Source organism: Aegilops tauschii, chromosome 4, assembly GCF_002575655.3.
Source record: "Aegilops tauschii subsp. strangulata cultivar AL8/78 chromosome 4, Aet v6.0, whole genome shotgun sequence".
In the NCBI taxonomy this organism is placed as follows: domain Eukaryota; kingdom Viridiplantae; phylum Streptophyta; class Magnoliopsida; order Poales; family Poaceae; genus Aegilops; species Aegilops tauschii.
The window spans coordinates 75,218,657-75,237,633 of NC_053038.3; the positions used below are offsets into that span (position 1 = coordinate 75,218,657).

Consider the following 18,977-nt stretch of genomic DNA (forward strand, 5'->3'; position numbering starts at 1 on the left):
AACTTCATCATCACTGTCATCACACCGTCGTGCTGACGAAACTCTCCCTCGACCTCAGCTGGATCAAGAGTACGAGGGACGTCACCGAGCTGAACGTGTGCAGATCGCGGAGGTGACGTGCGTTCGGTACTTGATCGGTTGGATCGCGAAGACGTTCGACTACATCAACCGCGTTACTTAACGCTTCCGCTTTCAATCTACGAGGGTACGTGGACACACTCTCCCCGCTCGTTGCTATGCATCTCCTAGATAGATCTTGCGTGATCATAGGAATTTTTTTGAAATACTGCGTTCCCCAACAGACCGTAGTTTGAGGAGTTCATGTATTCACTATGTGCTAATGCTTTGTTCCGATTCTCTATTAAAAAGAGGCCTTAATATCCCTTAGTTTCCATATGGACCCTACTGCCACGGGAGGGTAGGACAAAAGATGTCATGCAAGTTCTTTTCGTAAGCATGTATGACCATTTACGGAATACATGCCTACATTATATTTATGAACTGGAGCTAGTGTCGTATCGCCCTAGGTTATGACTGTTATATGATGAATATCATCCAACGAATGCACCGATCTAATGCCTACGATTTTCTCTTATATTGTTCTTGCTAAGTCACTACTGCTACTGTTACTATTACACTTGCTACAAAATTATTGCTATCACTGTTACCGTTACCATTGTTGTTGCTACTACTATCAAAACTATCATACTACTTTGCTACTGATCACTTTGCTGCAAATAATTAATCTCCAAGTGTGATTGAATTGACAACTCGGCTACTAATACTTGTAAATATTCTTTGGCTCCCCTTGTGTTGAATCAATAAATTTGGGTTGAATACTCTACCCTCGAAAACTGTTGCAATCCCCTATACTAGTGGATTATCAGCATCGACCATGACTTTGAACTCAACCCAAAGGCCCATTCATGCCATTCGACTTAGCCCGACCGATTTTCATGTTTTGACCCTTTGCGCAAAGTTTAGCTGGATCTGACCCTGGTTTGAAAATATTTCAAGATTTGACCCTTTTTCTACCGTCGAGGAGGATGGTTGTAGGGTAGAACAGGCTACCACTGGAGGCCACGGAGGTAGCCCACTCATCCACACCAGCTTCGATAAGCGGCAACCGTCTCCTGGCGTCCACCCTACCGCCAGAGTCCTAAGCGGTAGGCTATGCAACCCTACCGCCAAATATCCTGGCGGTAGCTGCCCAACAGTTATAAATCCGCAGAGGCCGGGTCGCGGGGCCCACACACGAACCCCAGCCCCCATCTTCTCCCCTACGCCACGCTGCGCCGCAAGAACAGAGAGCAACTCCTCTCTCATCCCCTCCACTCCCCCCCCCCTCCTATCTTCGTTTCTCCACCATTTTTGTGGATCGAGATGGCTTTGAAACAAGAAAAGTAAGCTCTCTCAATCCCTCCAATTCGTTTTAGTTAAAAAAGATTTCGATTCGATGCATTATTTGGCACAAGATGAACCCTATTTCATCTAGTAGATTTTGATTTTTGTTGTTTTTAGGTTTGTTTAGTTAGGAGTAATATGATGTTTGATGTGTTTGAATATGATAGAACCCTATTTCATCTAGTAGATGGACCCTAGTTCATGTTTCCATATAGTATCAACATGAACCCTAGTTCATGTTCATAAATATTTTTTTTGAATTGTTCATTGATGTTTGATGTGGTTGAATATGATTGAATTTGATAGAACCGTATTTCATCTAGTAGATGAATCCTAGTTCATGCTACTATATAGTATCAACATGAACCCTAGTTCATATTCATAAAAAAATTGAATTGTTCATTGATGTTTGATGTGGTTGATGTGGTTGAATATGATTGGTTAATGTGATATGATGGATAAAATGATTGATTAGAGATATGATGGATATATATTATTGTTGATTCAATACCATTTTTAGTTTGATTAAATATGATTCATTCGCATTGATATAGTAACTAGGTTTTTAGTTTGACTAACATGATTCATTTGCATATTCCATTGTTGATTATATCTTTTATGATATATTTATTGATTGATGTAAGTTGAATATGCTACAATTGACTAATATGATATGATGCATGTTGGTTGAATATGACATGATTCATTTGCAAAAAAATCAGGAGGCCCTCCTTGCGCCCACCATCGGCACTACCTACACCATGCTTGACCATGCGTTCGACAACGGTCATCGCACCCGTTTTATGGAGAATGGAGTGGTAATAACCATGATCAAGTTGTTGCACCAAAAATTGGTTAAATTATGAGAAATGAAGTTACTATCTATTTTCGTTTACATTATGACAGATGCTACCCCCATTGCGGATGAGGGGCCACACCAAGGCCGTTCTAGATGCAGTATGACAAACTTTACACGTCGTACTTCAGGAGAGCACGGCTGCTGGGTTTCGTGCTTCAAATCAAGTGAAAGACGCCGACGCTCGTCCACCTAGCTCTCACAGCATTGGTCGACCGGTGTCGCCCCAAGACGCATAGTTTCCATCTCCCATGTGGTGAGATGATGGTGACACTCGAGGACTTCGCCATGATCACGGCCCTACCGATCCAGGGGCCAGGCTCTCACTGGGCGAGTGGACAAAAACAACTGGCAGCATAGGGTCACCGGCCTCATCGGCGACTGACCCGCCATCCGAGATAACCGAACATTCGGTGCACCACTCATGTGGATCCAGAACAACCGGGCCATATGCCCGGAAGATGCCGATGCGCGGATTGTGGAGCAGTACGCAAGGGCCTACTTGTGGTACCTTCTGACGGAGGTCGTGTTTCCAGACTGCTCGGGGGACACCGCCCTATGGATGTATCTGGACCTCCTGGCCGACTGGGATGCAGGGTACAGCTGGGCTCCCCCGACCTTGCATACCTATACCGCTCGGTAAGAGAGATAGATCAATATTAGTTTATGGATTTATGATGTGTTTTGAATTGTGTCATCTACTCTTGAATTGGTGTTTGTAGCTTGACAACACAACGCAGAGGATGGAAGAGAAGTCCGCCATGTGCGGATTTGTCTGGACCCTCTCTATCTGGATGTGGGAGCGGTTGTTGGTGGGCCGTCCTAAGAAAGATACCCGGCATCCATGGAAGGAGTATGGCAAAGAAGGCGACATGGCTCGATACCCGACCGCCGCATACGCTTGGGTCAAGGTGAAGGTCTACACGAGCAAGTCCACTGTGTTGTACAAGGTCTTCACCAACGAGTTGGACAACCTGACATCTTATCAGGTATACCAACTAGCTTACCAATCATTTTGTACCGACTTTCACGGTTCTTACCAATCTTTTTGTAGGTCAACTGGTGGTCGTACCACGATCGACAATGGGGGTACGAGCTCAACGTGATGTGCTGCAAGGACAGGCTTGCCTGGTGGTGCATTGTGCCTATGATATGCGTGTACGCCGTCGAGTGGCACTTACCATAGCATGTGGCTACGCAATTTGGTATGTTACAAAATACCCCACTGGTGGCTTCGACCTTCACTGGTGAGGGTATTGTTCTCTATTGCCATGTTTTCGTTCTATTCGACGTTATCATGATGTTTTATTGTTTCTTATGCCTTGCCGGAAGAGTATGAAGAATTGTCAGTCGATCACAAACTGGGGGCACGAGCTCGCGGACCACGTGAAAGCGTGGGAAGAGAGGAGGTGTCGCAAAGACGGCGAGAGGAGAGCGAGTAACTAAGACGCGTACAATGAACACATGAAGTGGTATGGCGATGGCGTGAAGTACCGTGTGCACCTGAGGCCACACTGGACCTCTGCGGATATCACATCATTGGAGGAGGATGACTCCGAGGATGAATCCTACCGTGACAGCCTTAGAGAGCTCAAAGGTGAATTCAGGGAGTATGCAACCCTGATGAACAGAGTGGTAAGTTGTGCTCTCTATTGTTTTGAGCTCTCAGCGGTTGGATGAAAACTGCTTTAGTCAATGTCATTGACTTACAAATGATGCTTACACAGGCTTCGGAGCTTAACAGAAGCATTTTTTTATGGCTCGGACGCGCTGGGTTATGACCCTGGTATCGTGGAATCTGATAGCAAGCTGAGGGAAACGGTGAAGGTAACATCGAGCCTCCTAGCCATGTTATAGTTTAGTTGTAACCCTAAAGTTGATCCATATTATGTTCTTGGTTGTTTGTTATTGCAGAAGTTCATGACCCGATGTCGTAAGATAGTGGGCATGCTTGGGTGCGCTAGCGCGGCCGATATCCATGTTCCTGTTCATGGAGGGTCGATGCGTGTCATCGCTTCATCGAGCCATGCCGCCTCATCGTCTCGCGTTGTTGAGGACGAAGAGGGAGAAGATGGCGAGGAAGAAGAGGATGAGGAGCAAGCCGAGGAAGGAGGTGATGAGGAGGAGTACGACGAGGATGGCAGATCTCCACCGACTCAGCCAACCCAGGACAAGAAGGGGAGACAGCCGAAGAAGGATTGAAAGAGTCCATCCCCGTTTTAGAAAGAGCGTCCTCGTCGCACGAAGAAGTCGGGTGAAACCCGCTCGAAGAGAAACGAGGAGCGTACCGCCAAGGGGGGGAGGAACAAGTGATATGGTCGTGTTGAACTCACTTAGTTAAACTAGTTGTGAACGAGAACTTGTTTGCTATGTCGAACTACGGTGTTGTCGATTTGCTACCTATTTAGTATGTTGAACCTATTTGATATGTCAATTTGCTACCTACTTAGTTGGTGTTGTCGATTTGCTACCTATAATATGTGAGACCATCATATTTTGATTTGCAAAGACTATTTGCTGATGTGTTGAACTATCATTCATATTTGTAATTGAAATGATCAAGATTTTCTAAAAAAAATAAGTGGCAAGAAGACCCTACCACCAAGAACTGCGTCGGTAGGTTCTCACAGCCCACCGTAAAATCTATATGATTTCCCATTACAGGGGACCCTACCACCAGACCCCCTAACAGTAAGGTGGCCGTCCACGCCACGTCAGCCCCAATACAGTTGGTTGACGATGTCTGCCGTTAACTTACCGGCGGCCGTACCACGGCCTGGCAGTAGGCAAGGGTCAAATCCAGCTAAACTTCGTCAAAAGGGTCAAAACAGAAATTTTGCCACCTAGCCCGGCTCTGCATGCATTTCCCCAAAACTCCCAACACAATCATGATTTTATAGGGTCAACAATTCAAGGAACTCTCCAAGTTTACGAAACAAATGTAAATCTCCTATGCATGAAAGTCGTTTTAAAACATGTGAACGTATACAAAAAATTCATGAATAGTGTAGAACACACAAATGATTTTTTTAATATTTTCTCAAATATAATTGAGTAGGACAAATTACAAAAACATGGCGATAGACATTGCTACATAAAATTCTGACCAACTTACAAGATGAGTTTTTCTACTTCTACTTACGCATCAGCAGTCCGGCACAATTAGGGAGGCAGCAATCAACCATCTGTCATGGTTGATACTGGCTACTCCCGTACAAACTAAGCAGACACACGCATTAACCATACAACAAGCCTACCTCAAACGCTACCGATCTTCCACCGTAGCCCTGGCCCATCATGCATCATGATGCAATCACGTGATCTTAGCGGCAGCGAGCCATTCGCGATAACACCCTCACAAGTTGGCGGAGGGAGAAAAATGCAAGTTCTCAGAGCATTGAGAGGACTCAGAAGTCCCAACGATCAAGCTGCACCCTAGCTTCAGCCATGTCCTTCTGTGCCTTCCTCCGCCGGTAGAAAATAGGGCAGTCCCGACTACAATGATGACACCAACAGGAGTCTTAAGCTTTTGGTTCAAGTTCAAAGATTGGAGAGTGCTGATGAACAAATTTTGATGAGCAAACCTGGTGCACAGAACGTCCTGGTGTAGGGAGCCTTGGCACTCCTGGCACTGCGTCCATAGCTTCCCAAAGAGCATCTCCAGATCAGAAACTGTGGGTGTTTAAGGTAAACCAGTCGGTCATCAGACGCTTGTTGACAGTGTACCTTTTACAAAATTTGAGAAACATTTCAGAGGATTGAGATCCTACCATTTGCTACTGTTTTGCAGTATAACTCTGCTTCCCTTCCCTTGCAATGTGAGCAAAGTGTTTGGTTGGGACCACTGCAGGGTGACAATGGGTCGGTTAGAAGGCTGGGTCATTCATTACAGCAAAGGGAGTAAAATTATGGTTTTACTGCTGGAATAGGAATATTAGAATGAAAGGTCATTTTAAAGTACGGCATCTGCACTGCAGAATTAAATATTGGGAAGCAAATGCTCACAGTTCCAACAGAAGGAAAATAGAGTGCATATTTTTTTGCAACATTGTAGGAGAATTACCTTATAACTGCTTTGCATCCGAGGCAAGTCAGTTGTTTCTTTGCAAATTTCATTATCCCGCTATTTGAAGGAGTTGAGATTGAAACAGCTCTGGTATGACTTCCATGAAGCAGTTCTCTGCTCGCGTTCTTCAGAATTGGTTCGAATATTCTCAACAGTGGCTGACAATAAAAATTCCATACTTCATTAGAAGTGGGAAAAATAGGTTTTGAATATAAAGAAGGGTGTTCTGGACAAACTTTGCTAATTTGGTTCTCAAGGTAGTACTGAGGATCTATTGGAATGTTATTATCCAGAACGTAAATTGGATCTTCTGACTTCTCATATGCCTGTATGTAGAAAGACAAATGTATCAACACAGCTATGTATAACAGAAGAAATATACGACTCTACAACAGCAAATACATATGAGTTACCTTTGCCCCTTTTGCTGCTTTTACTATAACATAAGGAACCCGGTCGCCAACAGTTGGTGCAGTAGCAGCATCCCTCTGCTCAAAAGAATCAGAGTTATGCCAGTCACATGCCTCCAATCTCCACAAGGAATGAACAAAGATAAGGACCATTTAGGAAAAATATCAAGTGTCAGTACCTTACGCATCCTCTCAGCAAGCTCCACATGGGCAGCTTTTACAGCATAGTCTTCTCCTGTTTTTGTCAAACCCTGCAGATCAGAGCCATTGTGAGTAACCAGAGGATTTCAAGCTTTAGTGATCTTTATGGGTGAATTGCATACTAATTCACCTTTGTTATAACCAGAAGTGACAAGTCCACACGGTTCATTAATAGATCAGATATGGTATTCTTGACATATTGGACTGCACCAGGAACATCTCGGTCCACTAGTATTTTATGAAGGCACTCAGTCACCAGGTTCTTTACCAATAAACAGTTGTCCCTTCGAACTGTTTCAATACCTGTATGCAAAGGTAGAAGAATACATGTTAAAGCAGGAAAGTAGGATGACAACAACTATAATGCAATAAATACCTTTTGTGTCCATTTTGTCAAATTTCTCAGGATTTGTCCAGTACAAACCAGCATATCTCTTCTTGCTGATCAGTAGGTATGGAAAGTAAACTTTCTCAAACTCTAGCTTGATGGGCTGCACGACAGATGTAAAAATCAACAAATATTAAAATTGAAAGTTATTAGTTTAACAAAATTGGATACTTGGCAAGGACTTAAATTCAGCTAGGATTTATTACAGGAACGAACATGTTATATTATGACACTGATCTAATGTGAAGTAGTTAACAGGATCTGATCTGATATTTTGAGATATCAAACAAGCATGCAGCTACCAACAACAAAGTAGATGAGCCTCGTAAAGAGAACCAAATTAATGGTGATAAAACAATAACAACAGATGAGAGTGAGGCTAGCCACAAATTCCTTAGCACAACATAGATTATGGCTCTCTCACAACCCCTCTTGAACCCTCTTACAAACCTCGGATCTGGCCCTAAAAATGAATATCATGCTAAAGAAAATGTAGCCCCTGATCCTTTCAACGCCCCAGTTCCTTCTACTTTTTTATTTTGCTTCTGATGAGATCGCCAATTGCTTGATTAATTGGTTGGATTTATCTTTTCCAATGGCCAGACCTTCAATACAAGTAGAATTAGTACAGAAATGCTCCTTACACACATCTCCAAGTCCTGATCGGATTGAAAGATACGAGTCACCTTAGAGGGTGAACAGGCTTGTGGCTATTAGGGAAGGACACTAGAGACTAGGATGAACGTCACAGGGTACATACCATCCATGTTATAGAGATGACTTACTTATCTCTCCTATCAACAAAGAACTTAACGCTCCGTCGTACATCTTCTTTTCGTCAGCCTCTCCCCATGTCACCCGTTCTGTCCGTCCATCCTCTACACTTTCCACCGATTTTGTTGCGTCCGGTTTCTTCAGGGTTTTTGGCAGTGTGTGCCCGCTCGTCTGTGAGCACATAGGCCCATCTATATACATGCAGTAAAGAAACTGAACAAGCCAGAAGGCCCAACCTATTAACATGATATGGCTCTCTCCTGTCCTTATCTTTATACCCTCAAAAGAAATCTTTAGTTTCCTTTTCCTTCTCTCAACTTTTTCCTTTTCCCTTGCAGTCAAAAAAAATACTGCTGCTACCTTTCTTTACTGCTGTTGCATTTCTTCAAGCATATCGCCTCCTTTAGACCAATCCTGTTCCTCAAGCAAAGGGCTAATCAATAGATATAGCCTTTGCAATGGTTCCTGTGACTCAACATTTAATTTATTTATTTCATAGTGGATTTTCTTCGTCTATTACTTCTTATTGATATTTTTCTTGTGCGAGCCATCCGGACTGATGTCAGGTGCACACAATCTGTGGAGTTCACGGCAAGCCGTCAATTCTGGCATTGTTTTCCCACACTTCTTATACCGTGCTTTCTCTTCTTTGATTTATGATGCACGTACCGACGGATCTATATTCGGTGATTTATTTTCCATGTGTGACCATGTCAGACATATGCATTTTTCTTCGAGATCTAAAGATTAGCCAACATTTTAATTTCTTCTTTCATCTCTTATTTCAGAAATTTTATTTGGTTTAGAATTAAAAATGTTCTCTTGAAATTGTTGAATCTATTGAAAGTTATTATGTGGCAATGTATAGAACTTATCATAAACATTTTTGTGGCATAGATACAAAAGACGGAATAATTTTGTTTTACTATAAGAGGTATGTGTATTGTTCAAAATTCGCCCTAGGGCCTCCTGAATGTCAGGATCGGTGTTGCCAAGGTATATCCTCATCAGGGACACGCTGATCCGAGCAGATGAGGCACGCCTAGCTGATGCTGGTGGCGCTGGGAAAAGGGGATCACTCCCGCTCGCCACCGCTCTCCTCCACGCAACCACGTTGTGGCTCGAGCTGTCCACGGCCCAGGCCCCCGTGGCTTCCTTCTTCTCGCAATCCTCGCAATCACGCTACGTCGGCATTTATTAATTATAACAAAATATGATATTGGGCGACAATACTGTATGATGTGCATGAGGAGACATGATTGTGTATTTGTGTTGAACCACTAAAATATGTATGCTCCCATTGCAAAGCACGGGCAACATAAGAATCGGTCCGGAATGATGACATGCGTGATAGAGTTGGGGTAGCACCAATTGAAGAGAAGCTTGTCCAACATTGTCTGAGATGGTTTGGGCATATACAACACAGGCCTCCAGAAGCGCAAGTGCATAGCAGAAGATTAAAGTGTGCTGATATTGTCTAGAGAGGTAAGGGTAGACCAAACTTGGCATGGGAGGAGTCCGTAAAGAGAGACCTGAAGGACTGGAATATCACCAAAGAACTAGCCATGGATAGGTGAGTGGAAGTTAGCTATCCACGTGCCAGAACCATGACTAGGTTTCAAGATCTTATGGGTTTCAACTCGAGCCTACCCCAACTTGACAGGGCTTTGTTGTTGTTATTGTTGCTTTACTTATGTATCTCCAAACTCCGCTTCTTATTGATATAAAGTTATAGAGTGTGATATTTCCCACTGTTTTCCCTCAAAACAATGTTACAATACCAAGTAATGACAAGAGTATCTGTAGTCACCTTAATAAATGTTCCACTAATATACTCTGCAGCTTCTCTTCCCAATTTCATTGCGTCCTCGACTGTAGAAGCGCCAAACTGTACCATCACAGAATCAGTATCTCCATAAATCACCTGGAATGTCCAAAAGAATTTGCATCAACCATCAGAACATGAATGAAAAGTGTGAAAATCCCAACAAATAGACTAACCAAGTGCATATAGACTAAAGCAGGAAAAAGAAGCTTGCATACAGATTGAAAGTAATTATTATGCTGATATCTAGCCTGCAAACTAATTGAATGTATGGAAGCAAGATGTCACATGAACAAGGTCCTGACAAATTGAATGTATGGAAGCAAGAATGTATGGAAGCAAGATGTCATATAAGATTTGGGGGAAATCAGAAACATGACATTGGAAAGTTGCATTTTGGAAAAATGGTACCAGCTGTGAGAATACCATGTGAGTCCAGGTCCCACATGTCATTGAAACTCTAGTGAAGCTTCACAAAACTGCTAGCTTTGCAAGGACATTACAAATAGTTCTGAGCCAACATTGTGCTGATATCTATTGAAGTGTATATGTGGATTGCTCCTTTCCATGAGTTTGGACTTTTGGTTGCGTTGGCTAGTGGATGAAGCTTAACATGGTATCAGAGCCTAAGGCCATGAGTTCAAGTCCTGGCTGTCACAATTTATTCAAAGATTGTTCTTGACCCCTGTGCCCACGTATACGCCTCTTGAGCCATACCTCTGAGTCTATTCACATGTTGACTTCCCGCGTCACACGTGAGAGGGGATGCTGAAGTGTATATGTGGATTGCCTAGCCCTTTCCATGAGTTCGGACTTTTAATTGTGTCGGCTAGTGCATGAAGCTTAACAAAGACAAAACTAATATTGTGTGGTTTTGGCACTCCTTTGTAGGAAGGATTTGCCACCATGTCCCACTGAGATGGACAGATTCACAGGTTAGTAAATGCTAAGGAACTGAGTATGCTGATGTAAGTTGTCGGTTCGAATCTGATATAGAATGCCTCATGGATTCATATCTGCCATATCAGATGGAAATGGGTAACTGAAGGCTTGAAAACTTGCTAATGTAGAGCAGACAAGTTAACATGAAATATAGCAAGCTTATACAAACACAGGATATGGTAACTGATAGTACACCTCTGCATTATGCTCATAGCCTCCAAGTGTTGTGAATTTATCTTCAACAAGCTTCTTTGTGTGCTCAATCATCTGTCTACCTGTAGAATAAAAATCCTTCAGTACCACACAATTCGACATGTTCTTGAATGTTTCAGGGTACTATGAAATGTACACGTGCACTATATTAAACGAAGAATTCATGCTCACCGTAGCTCGTAACACTCGAAGAAATCTCTAAACAGGGCAATTGACCAACGGTAGCACCAGTAAAACCATAAACTGAATTTGCACTTATCTGAAATAGACCCATTAAACAATGTCAAGATTCAAGGAGTCGTGTTTTATGTACCACTGTTTGAGGGGGGCGAGAGTGTTAGGAAATAGATATTTAAGTACTTTTAGGGCAAGCTGACGACCATCAAGAACCGCCCTTTCGAATGGGTCCTTTGCTTCCTGAAAAGGTTACTGGTGATTATAATATAGGATTGAAGACACGTAATGCACAATGTTTAGCATTTATAAATCTAAAGTGTCTTGACTATAATTTTCTCACAGTAATAACATGGGAGAAATATACCTTCAAATCTGCTTTTGCTCTTTTTCGAGCAGCCAACAGTTCTTCAAGGATTTCAGGAAGTATACCCTGATATTGGAGACATAATATTGGTTAGGAAACACTGTTTCTGTCACGAAGATCGTTTACCATGCCAGGAAGCAAAAAGTATATAAAAAATAGAACAGAGGAGTGGTACCCCCAGCCTCGGTCAATGCACATAATCATCACTTTTTCCACGGAATTGTTAGAAGAGTTAAGTGCCGGGAAAGAATTACCTTTTGCAACTCTGGTTTCACAAATATTTCACCAGATGGGGTTTTGTAGAGGCTTTCTGGAGGCAAGTTGAGTTTACGGACATCCTCAGGGGGAACCTTAAAACCCATTTGGATACACATTAACCCAATTTTCAGACAGCATTGTTTTTTTCAGATATTAGCATAGCAATTAAAAGAATTATGTTTACCAAAGTGCAGTAGCATAGGTTATGGGCCATCATGATGGATGGATACAGAGAAGCAAAGTCCAAAGTTGCAATGGGCTTCTCATAAAATCCAGCCCTTGCCTCCAAAACCTAAATTGAAGGGTGACACAGAATCATTGGACAATAAAACGGAAAAAAGAACAAAAAGAACGATGTTTTTCATTGCATGATCAGTTTAGAAAATGGAGAAGTAAAAAATATTGCTGAATGCTTCCTTACTTCCCAGGTGGAAAGAGAGTTGGTATACACAAATATGTGTTCATGGTAAGCAATCAAGATGCATTATGCATGATCCACAGTAGTTTTTTGCATTGGTGGTTATAACCTAGTTGTCAGTATGGAAAATTTCCTTATCTCACATAATATCTATACGGTCAAGGCAAGAAATTCAAAGGGTCATAATGTGCAGTATGATGTTTTTATGGCATGATAAATAGATATGTAATAAGTGTAATAGCTGCTACTGCATCATGACAAAAAAAACAATGAGGCTGGAAAATGCAGATCATGTCAATCGACTTACAGTTGCGCCCTCAAAGGTATCTTGCCCAGAACTTTGGCCCTTTATGTTTGGTATAACAAGGTTTCTCTGTTTTGCTTTCCTCAGTAACTGTGAGAGGACCTGAAGACCACATTGAAATTCCTGTTAGAATGCTAGAGTGGAATATATCTATTGGCAGAATTTGATGTTGTTGTCACCTTAATGCTCTGTCCCCTCGAGAGCAGAAAAGAAATGGGAACTCCTGTGACCCTCGCCATCTCTACGTAGTTGTAGATGTACATCAATTTATCTAACAGTCTTTGTGGAAGATAAGCATCCTGTGTGTACAGAAATGGAAAAGAGCATGTTGGGAACACACTTCGAGGAAAGGCTAGTGATCAACTCAAAGGTACAAATTTTATAGGTCATTTTGCACAAGTATCATCCTAGCTTACAACTAAGATACCAGCAGACCTATTGGCCAGAGATAAGGAGCAAACGTTTCCATGTATTGCAACTGTTTTTCAAACATTGAATTGTTGCTCATTCATCAGATAGTAACATAATTTGGGGATATTTCTTAAGTATACATAATGCAAGCTGCAAGGTAAGTCTTCAAGTGAAAGAGATTATTAGACAAACAGAATATATTAATATGTATGTTGGCCTGATTCAAAATTATCTTGTTTCATTCTTGACATCTATGTCAATGGTAATATTGCCTCCCAAACGACTAATGTGTTTAGAAAATGACATCGGTGAATCATAAAATTGCAATCTCGGACTAATGATGATGTTAAAAGCATGCACTACAGACCACTAGGTACATATCTTATGATGAGAAGTGTAAGAGCAATATATAACTATTAAGTTTGACCAAATTAATCCGAATCCTTCTGAGAACCTACAAGGACATTATTTGAGAAGAAGAAAAAGGAAAATCTCAAAGCCCAATCAGAAATGTAGAGCAAAATGCCCACAACTAAACCAGCTACTTCATAAGCACATTTCAGCAGTTTATTAGCAGATGACTCAAAGAACAATTAAGCTGACCTTCAAGCAATAAACTGCAAGACGCCTTCGTGTCTCTGAGTTTCCATTTTGAAGATCAGATATGATTGAATGATGAACGTCCTCTTTCTGCGCATGAAAATCTAATATCAGAACAATAAAAGGAAAGAGTATTAAATCGATACTACAAAGCCATTTGCATCAAATTAGGCAATTAGCACACTTTCAAATTATTTTAGTGAAGTCAAACTGAGTTCCAGTCCGAAGTGTTCTGGACCTTGGTTCACAACGGAATAATTTGGTAGGTTAAGAGTCAAAGGTTGGAGATGGTGCACTTGTCCTCAACAACTGGTAGGGCTCATCCCTGATGTGTTAGAAAGGCTCTGAGACTTAGAGAACTTCTAATTATTTCATTGTTTAATTCAAATAATTACATGGTAGACCTTTATATAAGTGACTTAGCTTGTCCCACGGGAATAGGATCTTCACTTCCTAATAAACTTTTATCTTGATTCCCCTGACTAAACCAACCTCCTTTTCTAAGAGCATAACTCTTCCCCAAATTCTAACTGTTTGATTCCGTCAGTACTAATGAACAGATGGGACTTGCGTCATGCACCCTTGTATGGGCATGGATACCATTTTAGCCCATAACACAACGAGAGTTTGAATAATAACGGCATGAATATGAGTGAATACAATACTTAGGGGTGCGCTGACAGCAACTAAGGCCACTTAAAATGGTTGGACTTACTTGCTCCCCTAGAAAATGTGCAGATACAGAGTTCAATGAATAAGAACTCAGCTTGTAATCCCTTTGCATAGCCTGCCCACATGCAGAAAGTAAGGATAAAGTGAAGATGAGATACTTTCATGTAACTAAAAGTAATAAAAACTACTGGTCTAGTTGTGTAAAACAGTAGATCACAACCTGCAGAAGATCAAATTGTACCCTTCCCTCCACAGTTACATCTTTACTTTCACGCATACCATATTGCCTGGATAAGAGTAACAAACACGCCATCAATAATTTTATCATGTGAATACTACTAGCAAGTTCTTGAGTTTTACACCCTCTGTTCCTAAATATAAGACATTTTGGCAGTTCAATTTAAACTTCCAAAATGTCTTAGTAAAATATATGCCATTGCACCTTGCAGGGTCATAAAATCTTGTAGCATTAGCATGCAACAATTAAGGCAGGGTACAAAATTACAAAGCATAGTAAAGTCCATAATATCATGGTATTTCCCTAACTATCCTTCATTGCAAAGAATAACGTATAAACAGCAAACCGAATGTTTACTCCTCAAAGACTGCCTTGTAGAAAGCCCATTATAGACCCCAGAAAAAATACAGAGGATATCTATGGATGACCCCGTAAATATGAACGCAGAAAAACTGTGGATAAAATATCTGAGAACGGCAATGCTAAAACTTATTAGATGGCACTGAAACAAGGATTAATCAGACATTATTTGCATTAAATTAGCATGATCAGCATAATTTCAGCTAAATCTGAAATCAGAAATTATGCATCACTGGAATCAATCAAACATGGACTGCATATGTAGGCACACAAGTTAAAAATAAAGGAGAGCAGCAACATAGTGGCTCGCTGGAAAGAACCAAACAGAACTTGGAGAATTGCACAGCTATTTGACCATAATGGGCAAACACAAATGATAATGAATACTACTTAGTGGTCTACAATGCACTATGGGCAAACTAACATGGACTAGAGCGAACAAATATAAAATGCACAAAGACTGGCGCTCAAAAAAATAACCTTGAGTTGAAGGTGGTATCACGGACACGGACACGGCTATTTCTGATTCGACCAAGTAGTGGAAACTCCACTATCTTGAGAACTTCAGCTCTCTGCAAATATGCGAAACCATATTGTACTAAGAGATAGAAAATTGCCAGGTTGGGCAATGAGTAAGAGCGTTGCAAACTTTACAAAAGTTTGTGTACCTCAATAAGATATGGCAGATCAAATTTGCAGATATTGTATCCAATTATAATATCAGGATCTGCCTCGCGTATTAAATCCTGCAAAATACCAAAGCAGAACAGGGTTGATATCAATAAAGTTACTTGTCTGCCATCAGATAATGTATTTAACTTTGGAAGAGTGTAATATAAAAAAAAGCAAACTGTATATACAAAGAAACCAACAAACAAAAACATGTTTTTTCACCATGGATACAGGTTATATCTGTATACAATCATAGATCACAAAAAAAACTGACACTGTTAACTCAGAATGAGGCAACACTCACCCTCCAAGCAAGTAGAATATCTCGCTCTGTGTCAAATGACATTACATCCACTCCGACAATGGGAGAACATGATTTAAGAGTCATGACATTCCGTACAAAAGGCTGGGCTTCGCCTTGAAGCGTGAGTAAATTAGCAATCTATTTCAATCCAAGGAAGCATGTCAAGATAATATGCACATAAAGGCATTCACATCGGAAATTAAATGTAGTGACTTATCAAAATACAACGATAATGAAACAAACCTGAATAACCGGATCATGAGTTGGTTCTGGGAAGTGTCCTTTGCGACCAGCACATTCGATGTCAAAACTTAATATGCGAAAGGGGGCCATCTTAGAGTATTCCCCTTCAGGAGCATGGCTTACCAAATCTGAATATCTGTTGGTTGAGTTAAGGAATGACCGAATGAACAATGTCACGATTTAGAAATAAGGATGGAGGCAGTAAATTCAGTATGGAGGATACAGGCAATCCAACTCTAGCTGGCAATAGGACATGACACGAGTTGCTTTTCTATACTTCCCAGCAGGAAGTTCAATCCAATTGCCACCAACAATGTTGCAGTCAATCATAAAGCGAAGGGCAAAGAGAATGTTGCTTTCATATGTCAGGAAACTCTTTGAACCAAGACTGCCAATCGTTATGCCCCTTTCAAGGATGCCTATAATGCACACACAAAATATGCCAATTTTGGTAAGCCGTAAAAATGCGATGATGATGCTAGCCACGGATGCAGAAAAGTCAGAGAGGTGGGTACAAAGTAAAGATAAAAGATTCACACAATAATTAGCAGGCAAGCAAATGAAAACCTTCTTTAGACTATAAAGGTTATTCATTGAAAATAGAGGTAACGAGGTCAACTGACAACAATGGAAAATAAGTGTACTGTTCTTAAACTACCACTGACCACGACAGCTAGCAACCATTGTAGGTAGGGCAACTACTATCTTCAGGAAGGACTGAGATTTATTTGGCTGGTAATGCATAATTGTCTGCTTCTGCAGCAGCTCAACACTCTTCACAAATCTTTGCACACTGCTATTCCTATTTGATTCCTTCATCCTCGCCTGTAAACCATTGTGAAGAATGTATAAGGAAAGAATGTACTTACAAAGTACCTTCATTGAGCAGAAGGGCCAACTTAAAATAGGATAGAAGTAGAAACCTCTAGTGTTTGTTTGAAGCCTGAAATATCATCAGGGCTCATTCCTGGCGGGCAGCTGATGTAGAAATATGGTTCAAACCCATGCACCTGACAGCACACACTGTGACCTGAGAACATAATAAGATAGTATCACACGTCAGCACAAGCCGCATGATGAAGAATAATCATTTGAAGACAGAAACATATAACCTTCTCTGGTGACACCAAAAATCCTGATTATAGCCGCAGGACCAGAAGAGTTGGGCAGAAACTCTTTGTGGCTCTCACCAATAACATAATCTATATCCAGCTGCTGAAAAGCTAGAAAATCAAACAGAAGGGAACAGCATCAATAATAAGATGAAGCTGTATATCTAACATAAAGCTTTATCCAATTTAGATTAACAAAATGGCTAGCAACTATTAGTGCTATAACAAGCAATCCTTCCAGAGCACAGCCTAAAACTTTTATTTTAGCCATCGGTGGATGCGGCATTTCCTCTTTGTGTCCCCATGTAATTAACATGTTATAAAATCATACAGTGTGCAGACTGTATGGAGGTTCATGGACCTTCGTAAGAGAGAGGGACACTTCAGAACCCAATTCATGAACTTTAAATTTTATATAGTCTGTACGAACTAGAAAACAAATCAACAATTATGCACACGTGCAGTTGCGTGCATCTATCCAAAATGATAGTGATTCTGAGACCCAACGACACGACCCAGACTGCGAGCAGAAATGTGAGAAGTACAGCCAAAACAGGGGAGGATTTGATGCCTCTTTGAATACAAAAGCTTTGCTAATTCCAGACCAGAAATAACTCCATTTGACTTTTGCATATAATCTCACAATCTGCAATGCATCGGTTACAGGTTTACATTCAATCACCTCCCACGCATCCAGTGCAAAGCATTTATTTTTAAAAGCACACCTTCACAGTTCACCTGGCACACTCAAAAGGTCCATCTCTCACGAGAACAAAAACCAAGTTATTAGTGTTCACTAATCCAATCGACACATCAACCGAAATGTGGAACTTGATTAAGCCTAAACTGCACTGAATCGACAAGCTGTATGCGCAAAATCCCAGAATTCCCGAGTCCAGGCATCAACAAGATGAATTCAGTTGAAGCGGGATTGTGGACAAAAGAACACCAAACCCCTAGTCAATTGACGGTTGCTTAAGAGCAAAATACTCGATCCGCCCCGAGTTACACCTTCCACGCAGGCCTGAACTAACCAGTCTCGGGATGGAAGACGAACGGGTAGAGGGAATGGGGCCGTACCGACGGAGCGGGAGCAACCGGAGACGAGGTCGGCGGGGAGGGCGGGGCGCTTCCACCTGGAAAGACGGGAGGCGAGGGCCTCGTCGCGGTCGAGCAGCAGCAGCGCCGCCTCGTCCTCCGCGAGGATGGTCTCGTCCAGGAAAACGTCCTCGTCCATCATATCCTCCTCCTCCGCGGCCGCGGCAGCCGGCGGAGGCGGCTGTGGGGCGCCAGGCGGCATAGGCTGGGGCCGCTTCGCCGCCAGCGGGGATGGGGCTGCGGGAGGCCCCGCCCGTCGCTTGCCGCCGCGCCCGACCGAGCTCATCGCCGGAGAGGGTGGGAGAGAGAGGGGATGGGGACTGGAGAGGCGGAAAGGCGGGGAACGGGGGGATGTGGAATTGGGGTTCCCGCCATTGCTGGAGATGTAGGGTTTATACGGGAGGCGACAGAGGAATACGCCAACTCTATAGCCTTTACGTAAACCGGGCTAGCGTCAACGTTTGGGCGCGGTGGATGGGCTACATTCAACAGAAATTGCATCTGGGATCATCCAATGTCGTTCCGGTGCTTCGAACTCATATCATGGTAAAATAGATCTTGGATTACCAATTGTGTTGCAATGATTTTTCTTTTGCGGAAATAATTCTTGTATTACTCAATCAAAGTACAATCACGCTTAACAGCATCTAAAACGACCTCTGGTCCC

The 18,977-nt window shown here is 42.0% G+C and overlaps 1 protein-coding gene across 1 annotated transcript; it reads right to left on the bottom strand.

Annotated features, from left to right (window-relative positions):
* Nucleotides 1-5,324: 5,324 nt before the first annotated feature.
* On the bottom strand, nt 5,325-18,744 carry LOC109735117 (DNA polymerase delta catalytic subunit). Its single transcript, XM_020294324.4, has 30 exons — nt 18,293-18,744; nt 17,213-17,323; nt 17,024-17,130; nt 16,766-16,925; nt 16,324-16,519; nt 16,101-16,236; nt 15,858-15,995; nt 15,550-15,627; nt 15,362-15,453; nt 14,504-14,570; nt 14,327-14,398; nt 13,615-13,701; nt 12,780-12,899; nt 12,604-12,702; nt 12,063-12,170; nt 11,875-11,970; nt 11,621-11,686; nt 11,440-11,496; nt 11,251-11,338; nt 11,062-11,141; nt 9,910-10,023; nt 7,314-7,428; nt 7,068-7,240; nt 6,916-6,987; nt 6,740-6,814; nt 6,563-6,652; nt 6,324-6,484; nt 6,031-6,104; nt 5,845-5,932; nt 5,325-5,755 (listed from the first exon to the last, which is right to left on the bottom strand). The coding sequence occupies exons 1-30, from the start codon at nt 18,594-18,596 to the stop codon at nt 5,668-5,670; spliced, it is 3,312 nt and encodes a 1,103-aa protein (XP_020149913.1). The 5' UTR covers nt 18,597-18,744; the 3' UTR covers nt 5,325-5,667.
* Nucleotides 18,745-18,977: the final 233 nt, after the last annotated feature.

Bases quoted from the DNA above. Each gene is read 5' to 3' on its own strand.
- LOC109735117 (XM_020294324.4), bottom strand. From the start codon at position 18,596: ATGAGCTCGGTCGGGCGCGGCGGCAAGCGACGGGCGGGGCCTCCCGCA. The intron at 12,900-13,614 runs GTCAGCTTAATT...CTGTACACACAG, and splicing joins TTGCAGTTTATTGCTTGAAG to GATGCTTATCTTCCACAAAG. The intron at 5,933-6,030 runs GTAGGATCTCAA...AAACACCCACAG, and splicing joins CTGCAAAACAGTAGCAAATG to TTTCTGATCTGGAGATGCTC.